General features: G+C 36.8%; 1 protein-coding gene across 1 annotated transcript in view; it reads left to right on the top strand.

Moving 5' to 3' along the window:
- ZDHHC15 (zDHHC palmitoyltransferase 15) overlaps positions 1-17,008 on the top strand; it is an 88,390-nt gene extending 71,382 nt beyond the window's left edge. Inside the window, exons 9-10 of the mRNA XM_040467208.1 lie at positions 3,852-3,926; positions 16,824-17,008. Coding sequence (XP_040323142.1) covers positions 3,852-3,898 — 47 coding nt within the window. The 3' untranslated portion in view covers positions 3,899-3,926; positions 16,824-17,008. The remainder of the gene's footprint in view (positions 1-3,851; positions 3,927-16,823) is intronic.
- The last annotated feature ends 225 nt before the right edge of the window (positions 17,009-17,233 follow it).

Raw genomic sequence — 17,233 nt, 5'->3', positions numbered from 1 at the left:
CATGTATTTTTTAATTTCTGCTTTGATTTCCTGGTTTACCCATTAATTGCTAAGTAGCATGCTGTTTAACCTACATGTATTTGTGGTCTTTCCTGATCCTTTCTTATGGTTGACTTCTACTTTCATAGCATTGTGGTCAATAAAGTTACATGAAGTTGCATGGTATGACTTCAATATTTTTGTATTTGTTGAGGCCTGCTTTATGACCTAGTATGTGATCTAGTCTGGAGAATTTCCTATGTGTGCTTGAAAAGAATGTGTATGGGTGATGGGTATTGGGGAGGGCACCTTTTGGGATGAGCACTGGGTGTTTTATGGAAACCATTTTGACAATAAATTTCATATATTGAAAAAAAAAGAAAAGAATGTGTATGCTGTTGTTTCAGGATGGAACGTTCTGAATATATCTGTTAAGTCCATCAGGTCCAGTGTGTCATTCAAAGCCATTGTTTCCTGGTTTATTTTCTGTACAGATGTTCTGTCCATTAATGTAAGTTGGGTGTTAAAGTCCTCTACTCGTATTGTATTATTATGAATTAGTTCCTTTATGTTTTTTATTAACCGTTTTATATATTTGGGTGTTTTCATGTTGGGTGCATAAATACTTACAATTTTTGGATCATCTTGTTGGATTGTCCTGTTTATGATTATATAGTGCCCTTCTTCATTTCTTGTTACAGTCTTTGTTTTAATGTCTAGTTTGTCTCATATAAGTATTTCTTCTCCAGCTTTCTTTTTTTTAATGTTTATTTTTGAGAGAGAGATAGAGCACAAGCAGGGGAGGGGCATAGAGAGGGAGACACAGAAAGTGAAGCAGACTCCAGGCTCTGAGCTGTCAGGCCAGAGCCCAATGTGGGGCTTGAACGCACAAGTCATGAGATCATGACCAGAGCCAAAGTTGGACACTCAACCAACTGAGCCACCCAGGCACCCCTCCAGCTTTTTTTTTGACAGCAATTTGTGTGATAAATTTTTCTCCATCTTCTCACTTTCCATCTGCAGGTGTCTTTAGGTCTAAAATGAGTTTCTTGTAGGCAGCATATAGATAGGTCTTGTATTTTATCCATTCTGACAACCTATGTCCTTTGATTGGAGTGTTTAGTCCATTTACATTCATAGTAATTTTTGATATATATGTATTTAGTGCAGTTTATTACTTGTTTTATCATTGTGTCTAGAGAGTATCTCTGATCCTTTCTTGTCTTTGTCACTTTTGGTCTTTTCTTTCCACTCATAGAACCCCTTTAATATTTCTTGCAGGTATGGTTTAGTGGTCATGAACTCCTTTAGTGTTTGTTTTTCTGGGACACTCTTTTTTTCTCCTTCTATTCTGAATGATAGCCTTGCTGAATAGAGTATTCTTGGCAGCAGATTTCTCCCATTCAGCATTCCGAATGTATTATGACAGTCCCTTTTGACTTGCAAAGTTTCTGTTGAGAAATCTCCAGTTAGCCTTATGGGTTTTCTCTGGTAAGTTAAGGACTTTGTTGCTTTTAAGATTTTTTTTTATCACTGTATTTTGCAAAATTTATTATGATATGTCATGGTGTTGACTTGTTATTGTTGATTTGTATGGGTGTTCTCTGTGCCTCCTATATCTCAATGTCTGTTTCCTTCCCCAAATGGGGGAAATTTTCAGCAATTATTAAAAATAAATTTTCTGCCTTCTTTTCTCTCCTTCTTCTCGGACTCCTATGATATCAGTATTTTTACATTTGATGGAGTCACTCAGTTCTCTAAGTCTATTCTTATGGTGCATAAGTCTTTTTCCTTTTGTTCAGCTTCATTATTTTCCATTATTTTCTCTTCTAGGTCACTGAGTAACCCTCTGCTTCTTGTAGGCCACTCTCCATTGCATTAAGCCTGTTTCCGATCTTATTTATTGCATTCTTCATTTCTGATTGTTTTTTAATTCTTTTATCTCTGTGGTAATGGATTCCCTAATGTCTTCATCCTTTTCTCAAGCCCAGTGAGTATTCTTATGATCATTGCTTTAAATTCTCCAGCAGGCATGTTACCTATATCTGTTTCACTTAGATCTCTGGCTGTGGCCTTATCTTCTTCTTTCATTTATGATAGATTCCCCTGTCCTTCTATTTTGTCTCAGTCTCTGCCTATATGTGTGTGTAGAAAAGCCAGTTATTTCTCCTTGTCCTGAATATAATGGCTTTATGATGAGGAGGTCATGTAGTGCCCAGAGCCTGATGCTCAGGAAGTGTCTCTGGTGTGTGCTTCATGCACTCTACTGTTGTGTTTTGGCTGCTCTATCCTTCAGGCCAGTCGTCTGTGGAGGCTCTCCTTGCCTGCAGTGGGCAATATTTGGTCCCTGTCCTAAATGAGGTGAGTTTTAACTAGATGTGCTCTGGTCTGCTTGTGAAATGAGACCTGACACCACTTCCACCAAAACTGAGGCCCTGCAGAACTCTGGTCTGGAGATATATTCTGGGTTGGGGTTTGTGGTGGTCTTCTGGGGGAGGGGTCAGCTGTGCTGGGATTGAGGCAAACGTGACTGAGAAGTGCAGTCCCACCAGTGTGCAGGGGTATGGGGCTTGGTGTAAGCAAGTTGGCAGCCAATGACAGCACTGCTCTGTTTCCTGCAGGTGGCTCTGTACTTATGCTGAGGGGTGGGGGAGATAAATGGTGCCAGCCAGCTCCTTTGTTCCTGGACAGGCATCTCTGTGAATGCTGCCTCTCAGAGATGTGCTCTTAGAAGATTGAATAATATTACCCCTGTATGCCCCATTCTTCAGATCATTGTTTCCATAGTATCTACCCCTGGGTTGTTTGCCTGCCTTCTCTCCAAAAGCAACACAGTACCCTCCGGGCTTTGCCTAGGCCAAGCTGCTGATCTTTAAACCACGAAGGTTTAAGCTCTGCTGTTTGCAAGAACTCATGAAATTCAGCCCCTCTCCGTTTCCAAGTCAATGGTTTTGGGGAAACATTCTCTTTGTGCATATCCCTGTGTGCTTTTCTCCCTCTCACACTTCTCTGCAACCATGGTTCCCTCTTCTCTGCAGCAACTATGATCTGTTTCTCCCCTGAACCATGTCTTCCCATTTTCTACCTTCTTCCATGTGTCCCCTTCTCTCCCTTTAGTTGTGTAGTTGTTCTGTCAGTCTTCAATTCTATTTCTGGTGTATTTAGGAAGATTTACTAGTTATCTAGTTGTGTTCATGGGACAAGACATGCCTAGGGTCCTCCTATTCTGCTGCCATTTTCCTTTCTCCCTTTCAACACTTTTAAATCTCAAACTGCCAGGTACATTATTATGCAAGAAGTATAAAGAAAGTGATTATCTGTACATTAAGCAAGCTGATTCGGAGTGTACTCTACTCCCCCAAAATGCTCGGGTTAGGAAAAAAAAAAACACAAATATTTGTACCATAAATGGCATTGCTTGTTAATTCCAACGCCTCTTATTTTCTAGATACCCCATTCCTTTTTAGAAACACAGCAACACTGAAAGTACTTTAATAGTTATTTCAATTATGTACAGTGTAAAAACACGAGATAGGGTAATTTTGTGAGTAGCAAGACTCAAAGCATCCCATTAAAGCTGGATGATGTTGAGTTGCCATCACAGCTATCTAAGTCAAATACCTGCCAGTATTATAGATCAGATAATGCTTATAAATAAAATAATCTTATTTTATTGTACATCAGCCTGACTACTTTTAGAATGTGAATATCTCAACTGGTTACAAATGCTGTGGTATAACACACCAGTCCTTAAAGATCGGTAGATGTCTGCTGTCTCCGGGGATTAAACAAAAGGAAATATACTGGTGAATGAATACTCACCCATACAAGAGAAAGGGTCATTTGATCACCTTCACTTTTCAATCTTACAGATTATCCAGAAGTTTCATCATCTCTTGCTGTGGAAACAGAAACATAGCAGTTTACACATTTCCTGCATCTCTCAGGTCAGTATTCTGAAGGAGGCACATAGAGTGTTACTTGGACTGCTAAGAGGCAGTCTTGCAAGCAGTACTAGAAAAGAAATAAGTTCTTGCTCTGGTGAACAAGATGTTAAATGCTTCACTCTTGTATTATTCACATTAAGTAGAAGTTCTATATATAATTTATAAAGCTCGACTAATAACCCTTATAAAGTGTCTCCCTTTCTGTAGACATTAATAGAATTCATGTGCATAGCACTCTATCTCCACAAATTTTTTTAAGTTAAAGTAAATACCCATTTATTTACAACTTATAATTAACAAATGCTAACATTTTTTAATTTGGGCTCAAATTTTTGTAGATTAAAAAAATTGTTGCAACATTTTTACAGAAAAAGCACTGATTCTAAATATTTCCTTCCAAATGAAAACACAAACTTGTAGAAATATTTGCAAAACATGTAACACACAAAATTTAACAACCTTAATTTACAAAAATCTTGCAAATAAGAAAGGAAGAAAATACAACCATTAGAAAATGGATAAACAATGCAATCATCAAATAAAAGTTAAAATGAAGAATAAACATAAAAATTGTCCAGCTTTACTAGAAATATAAATTAAATACCACAAAATATCAATTTTTGTCTACTAAAGCAGCCACTTTTTATTATTATAGTACCCAGTATTCATAAAGACATGTTGAAACAAGTACTTTTATGTGCTGCTGATGTAAGTATAAAGTCATATATCATTTTTATGGCAATTTAACAACATACATAAAAACCATAAAATTTTCATACAATTATATCACATAATAAAATTTTATGAATGTATTTTAATGAAATTATCAGTGATCTGCACAACTATTCATTATGATATCATAATATCAGAAAATTGGAAACAAAATGAAATATCTACCAAGAGGACTAGTGAAATAAATTGCTACATTATTATGATGAAATAGTTTGTACCATTAAAAGTAATTTTGAAGAATAATAGAGTTATGTTAAAAAGTTGTATGAGTGCAGTTTAATTTTAAAAGTATATTTGTTTTGTTTTGTTTTTATTTTTTGAATATCAAATTTATTGTCAAATTAGTTTCCATACAACACCCAGTGCTCATCCCAAAAGGTGCCCTCCTCAATACCCATCACCCACCCTCCCCTCCCTCCTACCCCCCATCTACCCTCAGTTGTTCTCAGTTTTTAAGAGTCTCTTATGCTTTGGCTCTCTCCCTCTCTAACCTCTTTTTTCTTCCTTCCGCTCCCCCCTGGACTTCTGTTAAGTTTCTCAGGATCCACATAAGAGTGAAAACATATGGTATCTGTCTTTCTCTGTATGACTTATTTCACTTGGCATAACACTCTCCAGTTCCATCCACGTTGCTACAAAAGGCCATATTTCATTCTTTCTCATTGCCACGTAGTATTCCATTGTGTATGTAAACCACAATTTTTTTATCCATTCGTCAGTGGATGGACATTTAGGCTCTTTCCATAATTTAGCTATTGTTGAGAGTGCTGCTATAAACATTGCGGTACAATTGCCCCTATGCATCAGCATTCCTGTATCCCTTGGGTAAATTCCTAGCAGTGATATTGCTGGGTCATAGGGTAGGTCTATTTTATATTTTTTGAGGAACTTCCACACTGTTTTCCAGAGCGGCTGCACCAGTTTGCATTCCCACCAACAGTGCAAGAGGGTTCCCGTTTCTCCACATCCTCTCCAGTATCTATAGTCTCCTGATTTGTTCATTTTAGCTACTCTGACTGGTGTGAGATGATATCTGAGTGTAGTTTTGATTTGTATTTCCCTGATGAGGAGTGACGTTGAGCAACTTTTCATGTGCCTGTTGGCCATCCGGATGTCTTCTTTAGAGAAGTGTCTATTCATGTTTTCTGCCCATTTCTTCACTGGGTTATTTGTTTTTCAGGTCTGCAGTTTGGTGAGTTCTTTATAGATTTTGGATACTGGCCCTTTGTCTGATAAGTCATTTGCAAATGTCTTTTCCCTTTCTGTCTGTTGCCTTTTAGTTTTGTTGATTGTTTCCTTTGCTGTGCAGAAGTTTTTATCTTCATGAGGTCATAATAGTTCATTTTTGCTTTTAATCCCCTTGCCATTGGAGATGTGTCAAGTAAGAATTTGCTGTGGCTGAGGTCAGAGAGATTTCTCCCTACTTTCTCCTCTAGGATTTTGATGGTTTCCTGTCTCACATTCAGGTCCTTTATCCATTTTGAGTTCATTTTTGTGAATGGTGTGAGAAAGTGGTCTAGTTTCAACCTTCTGCATGTTGCTGTCCAGTTCTCCCAACAACATTTGTTAAAGAGACTGTCTTTTTTTCCATTGGATACTCTTTCCTGCTTTGTCAAAGATTAGTTGGCCATACTTTTGTGGGTCTAGTTCTGGGGTTTCTATTCTATTCCATTGGTCTATGTGTCTGTTTTTGTGCCAATACCATGCTGTCTTGATGATGACAGCCTTGTAGTAGAGGCTAAAATCTGGGATTGTGATGCCTCCTGCTTTGGTCTTCTTCAAAATTACTTTGGCTATTCGGGGCCTTTTGTGGTTCCATATGAATTTTAGGATTGCTTGTTCTAGTTTCGAGAAGAATGCTGGTGTAATTTTGATTGGGATTGCATTGAATGTGTAGATAGCTTTGGGTAGTATTGACATTTTCACAATATTTATCCTTCCAATCCATGAGCAGGGAATGTTTTTCCATTTCTTTATATATTCTTCAATTACCTTCATAAGCTTTCTATAGTTTTGAGCATACAGATCTTTTACGTCTTTAATTAGGTTTATTCCTAGGTATTTTATGCTTCTTGGTGCAATTGTGAATGGGATCAGTATCTTTATTTGTCTTTCTGTTGCTTCATTATTAGTGTATAAGAATGCAACTGATTTCTGTACATTGATTTTGTATCATGCGACTTTGCTAAATTCATGTATCAGTTCTAGCAGACTTTTGCTGGAGTCTATCGAATTTTCCATGTATAATATCATGTCATCTGCAAAAAGTGAAAGCTTAACTTCCTCTTTGCCAATTTTGATGCCTTTGATTTCCTTTTGTTGTCTGATTGCTGATGCTAGCACTTCCAACACTATGTGAAACAACAGAGGTGAGAGTGGGCATCCCTGTCATTTTCCTGATCTCAGGGAGAAAGCTCTCAGTTTTTCCCCATTGAGGATGACATTAGCTGTGGGCTTTTCAGATGGCTTTGATGATGTTTAAGTATGTTCCTTCTATTCCGACTTTCTCAAGGGTTTTTATTAAGAAAGAATGCTGAATTTTGTCAAATGCTTTTTCTGCATCGATTGACAGGATCATATGGTTCTTTTCTTTTATTAATGTGATGTATCACGTTGATTGATTTGCGAATGTTGAACCAGCCCTGCATCCCAGGAATGAATCCCACTTGATCATGGTGAATAATTCTTTTTATATGCCGTTGAATTCGATTTGCTAGTATCTTATTGCGAATTTTGCATCCATATTCATCAGGGATATTGGCCTGTAGTTCTCTTCTTTTACTGGGTCTCTGTGTGCTTTAGGAATCAAAGTAATGATAGCTTCATGCAATGAGTCTGGAAGTTTTCCCTCGCTTTCTATTTTTTGGAACAGCTTGAGAAGGATAGGTATTATCTCTGCTCTAAATGTCTGGTAGAATTCCCGTGGGAAGCCATCTGGTCCTGGATCTTATTTGTTGGGAGATTTTTGATAACTGATTCAATTTCTTCGCTGGTTATGGGTCTGTTCAAGCTTTCTATTTCTTCCTGTGGGAGTTTTGGAAGTGTGTAGGTGTTAGGAATTAAGAAATAGGGTGTCCATTTCTTCCAGGTTGTCCAGTTTGTTGGCATATAATTTTTCATAGTATTCTCTGATAATTGCTTGTATCTCTGAGGGATTGGTTGTAATAATTCCATTTTCATTCATGATTTTACCTATTTGGGCCATCTTCGTTTTCTTTTTGAGAAGCCTGGCAAGAGGTTTACCAATTGTGTTTATTTTTTTCAAAAAACCATCTCTTGGTTTCATTGATCTAATGTACAGTTTTTTAGATTCTATATTGTTTATTTCTGCCCTGATCTTTATTATTTCTTTTCTTCTGCTGGGTATGGGGTGTTTTTGCTGTTCTGCTTCTATTTCCTTTAGGTGTGCTGTTAGATCTTATATTTGGGATTTTTCTTGTTTCTTGAGATAGGCCTGCATTGCAATGTATTTTCCTCTCAGGACTGTCTTCGCTGCATCCCAAAGCGTTTGGATTGTTGTATTTTCATTTTCGTTTGTTTCCATATATTTTTTAATTTCTTCTCTAATTTCCTGGTTGACCCATCATTCTTTAGTAGGATGTTCTTTAACTTCCATGCTTTTGGAGTTTTTCCAGACTTTTTCCTGTGGTTGATTTCAAGCTTCATAGCATTGTGGTCTGTAAGTATGCATGGTATGATTTCAATTCTTGTAAACTTATGAAGGGCTGTTTTGTGACCCAGTATGTGATCCATCTTGGAGAATGTTTCATGTGCACTCCAGAAGAAAGTATATTCTGTTCCTTTGGGATGCAGAGTTGTAAATATATGTGTCAAGTCCATGTGATCCAATGTATCATTCAGGGCCCTTGTTTCCTTATTGATCCTGTGTCTAGATGATCTATCCATTGTTGTAAGTGGAGTATTAAAGTCCCCTGCAATGACCACATTCTTATCAATAAGGTTGCTTATGTTTGTGAGTAATTGTTTTATGTATTTGGGGGGTCCTGTACTCGGCACATAGACATTTATAATTGTTAGCTCTTCCTGATGGATAGACCCTATGATTATTATATAATGCCCTTCTTCATCTCTTGTTTCAGACTTTAATTTAAAGTCTAGTTTGTCTGATATAAGTATGACTACTCCAGCTTTCTTTTTAGTTCCAGTAACATAATAAATAGTTCTCCATCCCCTCACTCTCAATCTGAATGTGTTCAGGTCGAAAATGAGTCTCTTGTAGACAGCAAATAGATGGGTCTTATTTCTTTATCCATTCTGATACCCTATGTCTTTTGGTTGGCGCATTTAGTCCATTTACATTCAGTGTTATTATAGAAAGATATGGGTTTAGAGTCATTGTGATGTCCATAGGTTTCATGCTTGTAGTGATGTCTCTGGTACTTTGTCTCACAGGATCCCCCTTAGGATCTCTTGTAGGACTGGTTTAGTGGTGACAAATTCCTTCAGTTTTTGTTTGGGAAGAAATTTATCTCTCCTTCTATTCTGAATGACAGACTTGCTGGATAAAGGATTCTTGGCTGCATATTTTTTCTGTTTATCACATTGAAGATCTCCTGCCATTCCTTTTTGGCCTGCCAAGTTTCAGTAGAGAGATCGGTCACGAGTCTTACAGGTCTCCCTTTATATGTTAGAGCACATTTATCTCTAGCTGCTTTCAGAATTTTCTCTTTATCCTTGTATTTTGCCAGTTTGACTATGATATGTCGTGCAGAAAAATGATTCAAGTTACCTCTGAAGGGAGTTCTCTGTGCCTCTTGGATTTCAATGCCTTTTTCCTTCCCCAGATCAGGGAAGTTCTTAGCTATTATTTCTTCAAGTATACCTTCAGCACCTTTCCCTTTGTCTTCCTCTTGTGGAATCCCAATTATGTGTATATTATTACGTTTAATTGTGTCACTTAGTTCTCTAATTCTCCCCTCATTCTCCTGTATTTTTGTATCTCTCTTTTTCTCAGCTTCCTCTTTTTCCATAATTTTATCTTCTAGTTTACCTATTCTCTCCTCTGACTCTTCAGTCTGAGCTGTGGTCGCCCCCATTTATTTTGTAGCTCATTTATAGCATTTTTTAGCTCCTCCTGATTGTTTCATAGTCCTTAGATCTCTGTACTAATAGATTCTCTGCTGTCCTCTATACTTTTTTCAAGCCCAGCAATTAATTTTATGACTATTATTTTAAATTCATTTTCTTTTATATTGGTTAAATCATTTTTGATCAGTTCATTAGCTGTCGCTACTTCCTGAAGTTTCTTTTGAGGAGAATTCTTCCGTTTTGTCATTTCGGATAGTCCCTGGAGTGGTGCGGAACTGTAGGGCTCTTCCTCTGTGCTGTCTGGAGTAACTTGCGTTGGTGGGCGGGCCACAGTCAGACCTGATGTCTGCCCCCAGCCCACCGCTGGGGCCACAGTCAGACTGGTGTGTACCTTATTTTCCCCTCTCCCAGGGGCAGGACTCACTGTGGAGTGGTGTGGCCCCTGTCTGGCCCTCTTGCACACTTCCAGGCTTGTGGTGCTGCTTCACTGGGATCTGACGTATTAGCTGGGGTGGATCAGCAAGGTGCACAGGGGCAGGAGGACCAGACTTAGCTCGCTTTACCTTCAGTGGTCCGCTTCGTGAGGGTCCCTGCGCCATGGAGAGGGAGGCAGACCCATCGAAGGAATGGATCCACAGAATCACAGCATTGGGTGTTTGCGCAGTGCAAGCAAGTTCCCTGATGGGAACTGGTTCCCTTTCGGATTTTGGCTGGGGGATGGGCAAGGGAGATGGTGCTGGAGAGCACCTTTGTTTCCCGCCAAGCTGAGCTCTGTCCTCCGTGGCTCAACAACTCTCCCTCCCGTTTTCCTCTAGCCCTCCCGCTCTTGGAGCAGAGCAGTTGACTTATACCATTCCAGATGTTAAGTCCCGCTGGCTGTCAGAACACACTCCATCTGGCGCCTCCACTTTTGGAAGCCAGACTTGGGGGCTCTGCCTTGCCGGGTGGGCTGGCTGCCCCTCCACCACTCCAGCTCCCTCCCGCCAGTCCGTGTACTGTGCACTGCCTCTCCGCCCTTCCTACCCTCTTCCATGGGCCTCTTGTCTATGCTTGCTCCAGAGAGTCCATTTTGCTAGTCTCTGGCAGTTTTCTGGGGTATGTAGGCAGATGTGGGTGGAATCTAAGTGGTCAGCAGGATGGGGTGAGCCAGTGTCCTCCTATGCCACCATCTTCCTCTGTCAAATACCAAAAGTACATTTTTTATCATCTTTGTTGAGATATAGTTCACAATACCATATAATTTGAATACTTTAAATGTACAATTCAGTGGTTTTTAGGATATTCATAGAGTTGCACAACCATCACCTCAATTAATTTAGAATATATAGAAACCCCATACCCTGTAGCAGTCACTCCCCATCCCTTCACTCCTTATAAGTAACCACTAATCTACCTTTCAGTCTCTATAGATTTCATGATTTCATGGAATTGTATATGTGGCCTTTGGTGAAAAAATATTTACAAATCAAATATCTGATAAGAGACTTGTATGCAGGATCTATAAAGAACATTTTCAATTCTATAATATAAATAAAAATAAATTAAAAAAATGATAAAGGATCTGAGTAGACATTTCTCCATAAGTAAATAATCATATGAAATAAGCACATGAAAAGATGCTTAACATCACTAGCCATTAGAGGAATGCAAATCAAAACCACAATACAGCACTTAATATCCACTAGGATCCAAAAGACACATAATATTGTTGACATTTATGTGGAAAAATCACAACCCTCATACACTGTTGGTTGGAACATAAAACAGGTCAATCACTTCGGAAAACAGTTTGACAATTCTTCAAAATCTTAAACATAAAAATACCATATGGCCCAGAAATTCCAGTCCTTGTATAAAAACAAAGAGAAATGAAAGCATAGTCCACACAAAAACTTCTACATGAATGTTCATAGCAGCTATTCATAATGGCCAAGAAGTGAAAACAACCCTAGTGCCTATCTGCTGATAAATAGGTAATAAAATGTGGTGTATCCATGCAATGGAATACTATTTGGCAACCAAAAGAATAGATGCTATAACATGGATGAACCTTGAAAACATTATAAAATTACATTTTAAAATTTAATTTAAAACTTTTCAGTATTAAAGTGTATCTATGTATGTAGAAAAACACTGAAAGAAAATATAACATAAGTAAAAATTAAAATTTTAGATTGTTACTCCCTTCTCTATCTAGCTTTGACTGGATAGAGCTTCAACTTTTCTGTTGCCAATATATTTTTTGAAGTAAATTTAAAGTACAGTATTATACTATTTCAGGTGTATGATACAATTGTATATATTACTCAGTGCTCATTAAGTTGTGCTCATTAAGACAACCTTCCCTCTGGCAACCACTTATTTGTTCTTTGTCTTTAAGAGTCTGGGTTTTTTTGTTCATCTTCTTTGTTCATTTTGTTGTTTCTTAAATTCCACATATGGTGAAATCATATGGTATTTGTCTTTCCTGTCTGACTTATTTCACTTAGCATCATACCCTCTAGGCCCAACCAAGTTGTTGCAAATGGTATATCTTGCCAATATTCTTATCTCCCTATCTGCATTGCCTCAGCCAGAAAAAAAAAATCCAGATTCAATCTGTCTGCCTTCTCGATTCCTATAGTCAGGCTGCTGAGAACTACTACAAAAATAACAAAACCGATTATAAATATTGATTGCAACTTATTACAAATAACACAACTGAAATTATTTGTGGTCTCCAGCCTAAGCTTGCTTGAAAAATCGTCACTACTTACCTACTTACCAGTAGTTCTTTCCTTTATTAACCACAACTTCATTCAGTCTCTCATATCACTGCTATCCCGTATCATAATGAAAGTCCTAACACATGCAATAAGGCTAGAAAAAGATATAAGGCCACTCTGGAAAAGAAAAATAAAACTACCCTGATTTGCAGATGACATGATTGTCTACATAGATAATTCAAAGAATCTACAAAAACTCTGAGAACTAAATAAGTGAGTTTAGCAAGTGTACAACACACAAGATCAACACAAACACCTGTTGTGTTTCTATATACTAGCAATGCACAATTGGGAAACCAAAATTAAAAACACAATACCACTTACAATAATTCCAAAACTTAAAGAGCTAGATGTAAATCTAACAAATAATATACAAGATCTGTATGCTGAAACCTACAAAATACTGATGAAAAAAACCAAAGAAGTCCTAAATAAATGAAGAGACATACTATAATCATGGGTCAGAATACTCAGTATAGTTAAGATTTCAGTGGTCCCCAAATTTTTAGACAGGTTTAATGCAATCCCAATTAAAAATGTAGCAGAATTTTTGTAAGTATAGACAAGCTGATTCTAAAATTTACATGGAAAAGTAAGGGAACTACTATAGCCAAAAATTTTCTGAAAAAGAAAATCAAAGTCAGAAGACAAAATCTGTCCAATTTTAAGATATACTATAATTCTACAGTAGTCAAGATGATGTGGTATTGGCAAAAGGATAGACCCATAAACCAATGGAACAAAATAAAAAGTAAAATTCTGAGATAGACCCACATAAAGGTGATCTATTGGTTTTTACACAAAGATGTAACCATAATTCACTGGAGAAAATACAGTTTTTCAATAAATGGTGCTAGAACATCTGGACATCACTACGACATGTATGCTTCACAACATATAAAAAATTAATTCAAAAATAGATCCTATACCTAATGTCAGATGTAAGACTATAAAACTCTTAGAACATAGGAGAAAATCTTTGTCACTTTGAGTTAGGCAAAGTTCTTATATATGACATCAAAAGTAAAACACATAAAATAAAAATGTAAAAATTATACTTGAACAAAATTTTAAATGTTTTCTCAAAAGAACACTGTTAAGAGAATAAAAAGATAAGCCACTGGCTGGGAGAACGTATTTGCAAAACATGCATCTGATAAAGGACTTATATCCAGAATATCTAAAGTGCTCTAACAGCTCAAAGATAAAAAAAAAAAAAGTAATAAAAATGGGCAAAAGGTTTGAATGGATGCTGCACCAAAAAAGTGGAAATGAGTACAAGAAAAGATGCTCAATATCACTAGCCATGAGGAAAATGCAAATTAAAATTATGAGGAGATTCCTTTACACTCATTCTGGAATGGGTAAAACAATTTTTTTTTAATGGTGATAATTCTAAGTATTGACAAGAATGCAGAACAATTGGAATTCTCATATATTTCTGGTGGGAATGCACAATAGCTCAGGCACTCTGGAAAACAGTTTGGCAGTTTGTTATAAAGTTTCTTATAAATTTAAATATACTTTTACCATATGACCCAGTAATCCCACTCTTGAATATTTCCTCTAGAATAACAAAACCTGTCTTCACTCAAAATTTGTATATGAATATAACAGCTGTATTCTATCTTAGATGGTGGTTACAAGATTCTACACATATATAAAAGCTCACAGTACACCAAACCAAAGTTCATTTTACTTTATTTAAATTTAAAAATTAAAAAAATGAAGCAAAAATACAAACTTCTGTTATGCTTCTCTCAAACTTCCTGTACCTTCTTTCCTTTCCCACTACCACCAAAGGTCTGCTTCTTAAAATAATATCTTCCAAACTTGGCTATTTTTTTTCCCTGACCATCACATTAATATACTCATTCCTTAGGAAATCTATCCATTCTCTGGCTAAAGAGTGTGTGTATATTATATATATCTATAGATAGATAGATAGATAGCGTCTCCCACACAAGATTGTAAGCTGCTTGAGGGCAAGGACTATGTATTGTTCACATTTTAGTGCCAGTCCTTAAGACAGTGCCTGGCACATAGTGTTGTGAAAATCAAGGTTAAAAAATATCTATATATCTATAGATATATAAAGATATATGCATATATACACACTGTATGTACACACTCACAAACACATAATTACTATGTTTCTCACCCAGGATTCTTTCTTGAACTCCAGACCTGAATAACCAAGTGCTTTTCAACTTCACCCACCCAAAAACCTATTTCCTGTTTTGTTCCCACTCCATCTCCTACCCACATCCAATTAATCACCAAGGTATGTTGACTGTGTTTCCTAAATATTTCTGGAAGCTGTGCATTTTCCTCTATCCTGATTACCATGACCCCAGATCATGTGTCCACCTGTGTTGCTGCAGTAGCCTCTTAATTTGTTTCCCCGCCTCCGGTCTTGCCCCTCATCCAATCCATTCCCCATATTGCAACTGGAATGATGTAAAAACTTTGTGTAATGACTCTTTCATTGGCCTCAGCACAGTGTGAACTCCTTAACACAGTTTACAAACCCTTCCATGATCTGGCCACTGTTCATCTCTCAAGGTTCCTTCCATAATTTTCAACTCCAAAGCTTCCTTTCCACTAGTTTTATCCCCACACCCTATGCTTGAACCACACTCTACTACTTCCAATCCCTCAAACACACACCTGCTGTTTTCCATTATTGGAATGCTTTCTCAGCAGCCTCCCCCCTCCCCCACTCCAGTCTCCTCATCTGGCTATATAATATTTATTTTTTCAGGTTTCAGCTTCCACACCATTTACTCAGGGTATGTCGCTGACCTACATAGCTAAGTTCTATGTCCCTTCTGGATGCTACCATAATAACACTATGAGAACACTTTTATTCTGTGTTGTAATAATCTACTTACTTGTCTGTCTTCCACACTAGATTGTAAGCTCCTTGAGGGCAAGGACTATGTCTTGTTCACATTTTAGTGCCAGTCCCTAAAACAGTGCCTGTCACATATTAAGTATTCAATAAATATCTGTAGAATGAATGATAAGGAGGGAGAATGAAAAACAGGCTCTGAGATTATAGGTCCTTGTTTTTCTTTATTTTCTATATTTTCCAATTATTCTATGATGAATATGAATTGTTTTTATATTAAAAACTCATTACAATTAATTTTATGGGTGCCTGGGTAGCTTAGTCAGTTAAGCTTCCAACTTCGGCTTAGGTCAGGATCTCACCGTTCGTGAGTTCCAGCCCCGCCTGGGGCTCTGTGCTGACAGCTTGGAGCCTGGAGCCTGCTTCAGGTTCTGTGTTCCCTTCTCTCTCTGCTCCTCCCCCAAAAACACTCTGTCTCTCAAAAATAAACATTAAAAAAAGTTTATTAAGCATATTTATAACAAAAAGAGAAAAAACTATGAAGAAAATTAAAATCACCTATAATTCCACCACCTAAAGATAAGTCATGTAAACATTTTGTTGTATCTCTTGCAATATTTTCTACGAATGAATTTTTTAAACATTGAGATCATACTGTCAGTTTTGAATTCTTCGTTTTTCATTAATGTCAAAAGTAACTTCCCATTATATCAAGTTATTATTTATTTAATCAATTTTATGCTTTCCAACATTAAGATTTTATCTGAGTTTTCACTATTATGAATAAGGCCATCAATATTTCATTGAACGTTAATCTTTTATCTCATTTATAATCATTTTCTTAGAATAGAATCTTACAAGCAAAACTACTGGTATGAACTTAATTTTAAAACTCTTAAAATATATGGCTTGTTTTCCAGAAATCTTATACTAATAATAGCTACTTCAGGAACTTTATACTAACAGTAGTTACTTCAGTGCCTACTATATGCCAGACTTTGTTAGGTAGATTTTATTGTGTTGATTTTACAGATGAAGAAACTAAGGTCCATTTATGTTATTTGTCCAGAGTCACAGAGATAACGAGTTTCAAAGCTAGAATTCAGATTCAGAATTGTCCACTTTCAAAGCTTATTTTCATGTGAATTTCAAAAAAAAAACACATTTTTGTGTTATCAGTTATATATTTACTTGAGAAAATGTGGAAAATACAAGTAGAAAGTAATGAAAATAAAAATAAATTACCCATGAACCCACCACTTTGAACAATCTAGTATATTTTCTCAGTCTTTTTTTCCAGGTACAACTTTTGGGTTAAAAATAATTATTACATTATTATATGATTTTTCATCCTGCTCTTTTCACTTAACATTTTTCGGTGCTGACCCATATGTTTCATAAACATAATTTTAATGATTGCATATTCTCAATGGATGTTACCATGTAGATATTTACAGTTGTTCAGCTCACCTGTGAATTTCTTTTTTTCATTCCCAGGACCCTCCATCTCCCATGAGGCTTACAGAATTCAATGTTGGGAACCATTTTAATCTTCAAAATAAGTCACCATTGTGGATTGAAAGCTTCACAATTTAAAAGCATTCCATCAAATATTTGCTGTGCAGATAGATGTTTCAGGACTTTACAATCTATTTAATTTACTAACTGAACCCATTGATCTGGTAGCAATTAATTCAAGACAGTCTTCCTCTCTTTCTTCATTTCCCCTCCCCAATCTGTAAAAACCTGAATGTAACATATATACCTTCCCAGAGACTCTTGTTATTTCTCTTGTCGGGTAAAGAGGAATTCAAAAGACTTCCATGGAGTCTTTCACTCCCCTGGAAAGACTGTTAATTATCTTTATAGGGTCTTTGTGGTATTGAGGGGAATCAGATATGTTTGCT

Source organism: Herpailurus yagouaroundi, unplaced genomic scaffold, assembly GCF_014898765.1.
Source record: "Herpailurus yagouaroundi ecotype Mexico unplaced genomic scaffold, PumYag 67375, whole genome shotgun sequence".
Taxonomy (NCBI): domain Eukaryota; kingdom Metazoa; phylum Chordata; class Mammalia; order Carnivora; family Felidae; genus Herpailurus; species Herpailurus yagouaroundi.
This window is presented reverse-complemented; position numbering and strand designations above follow the sequence as displayed.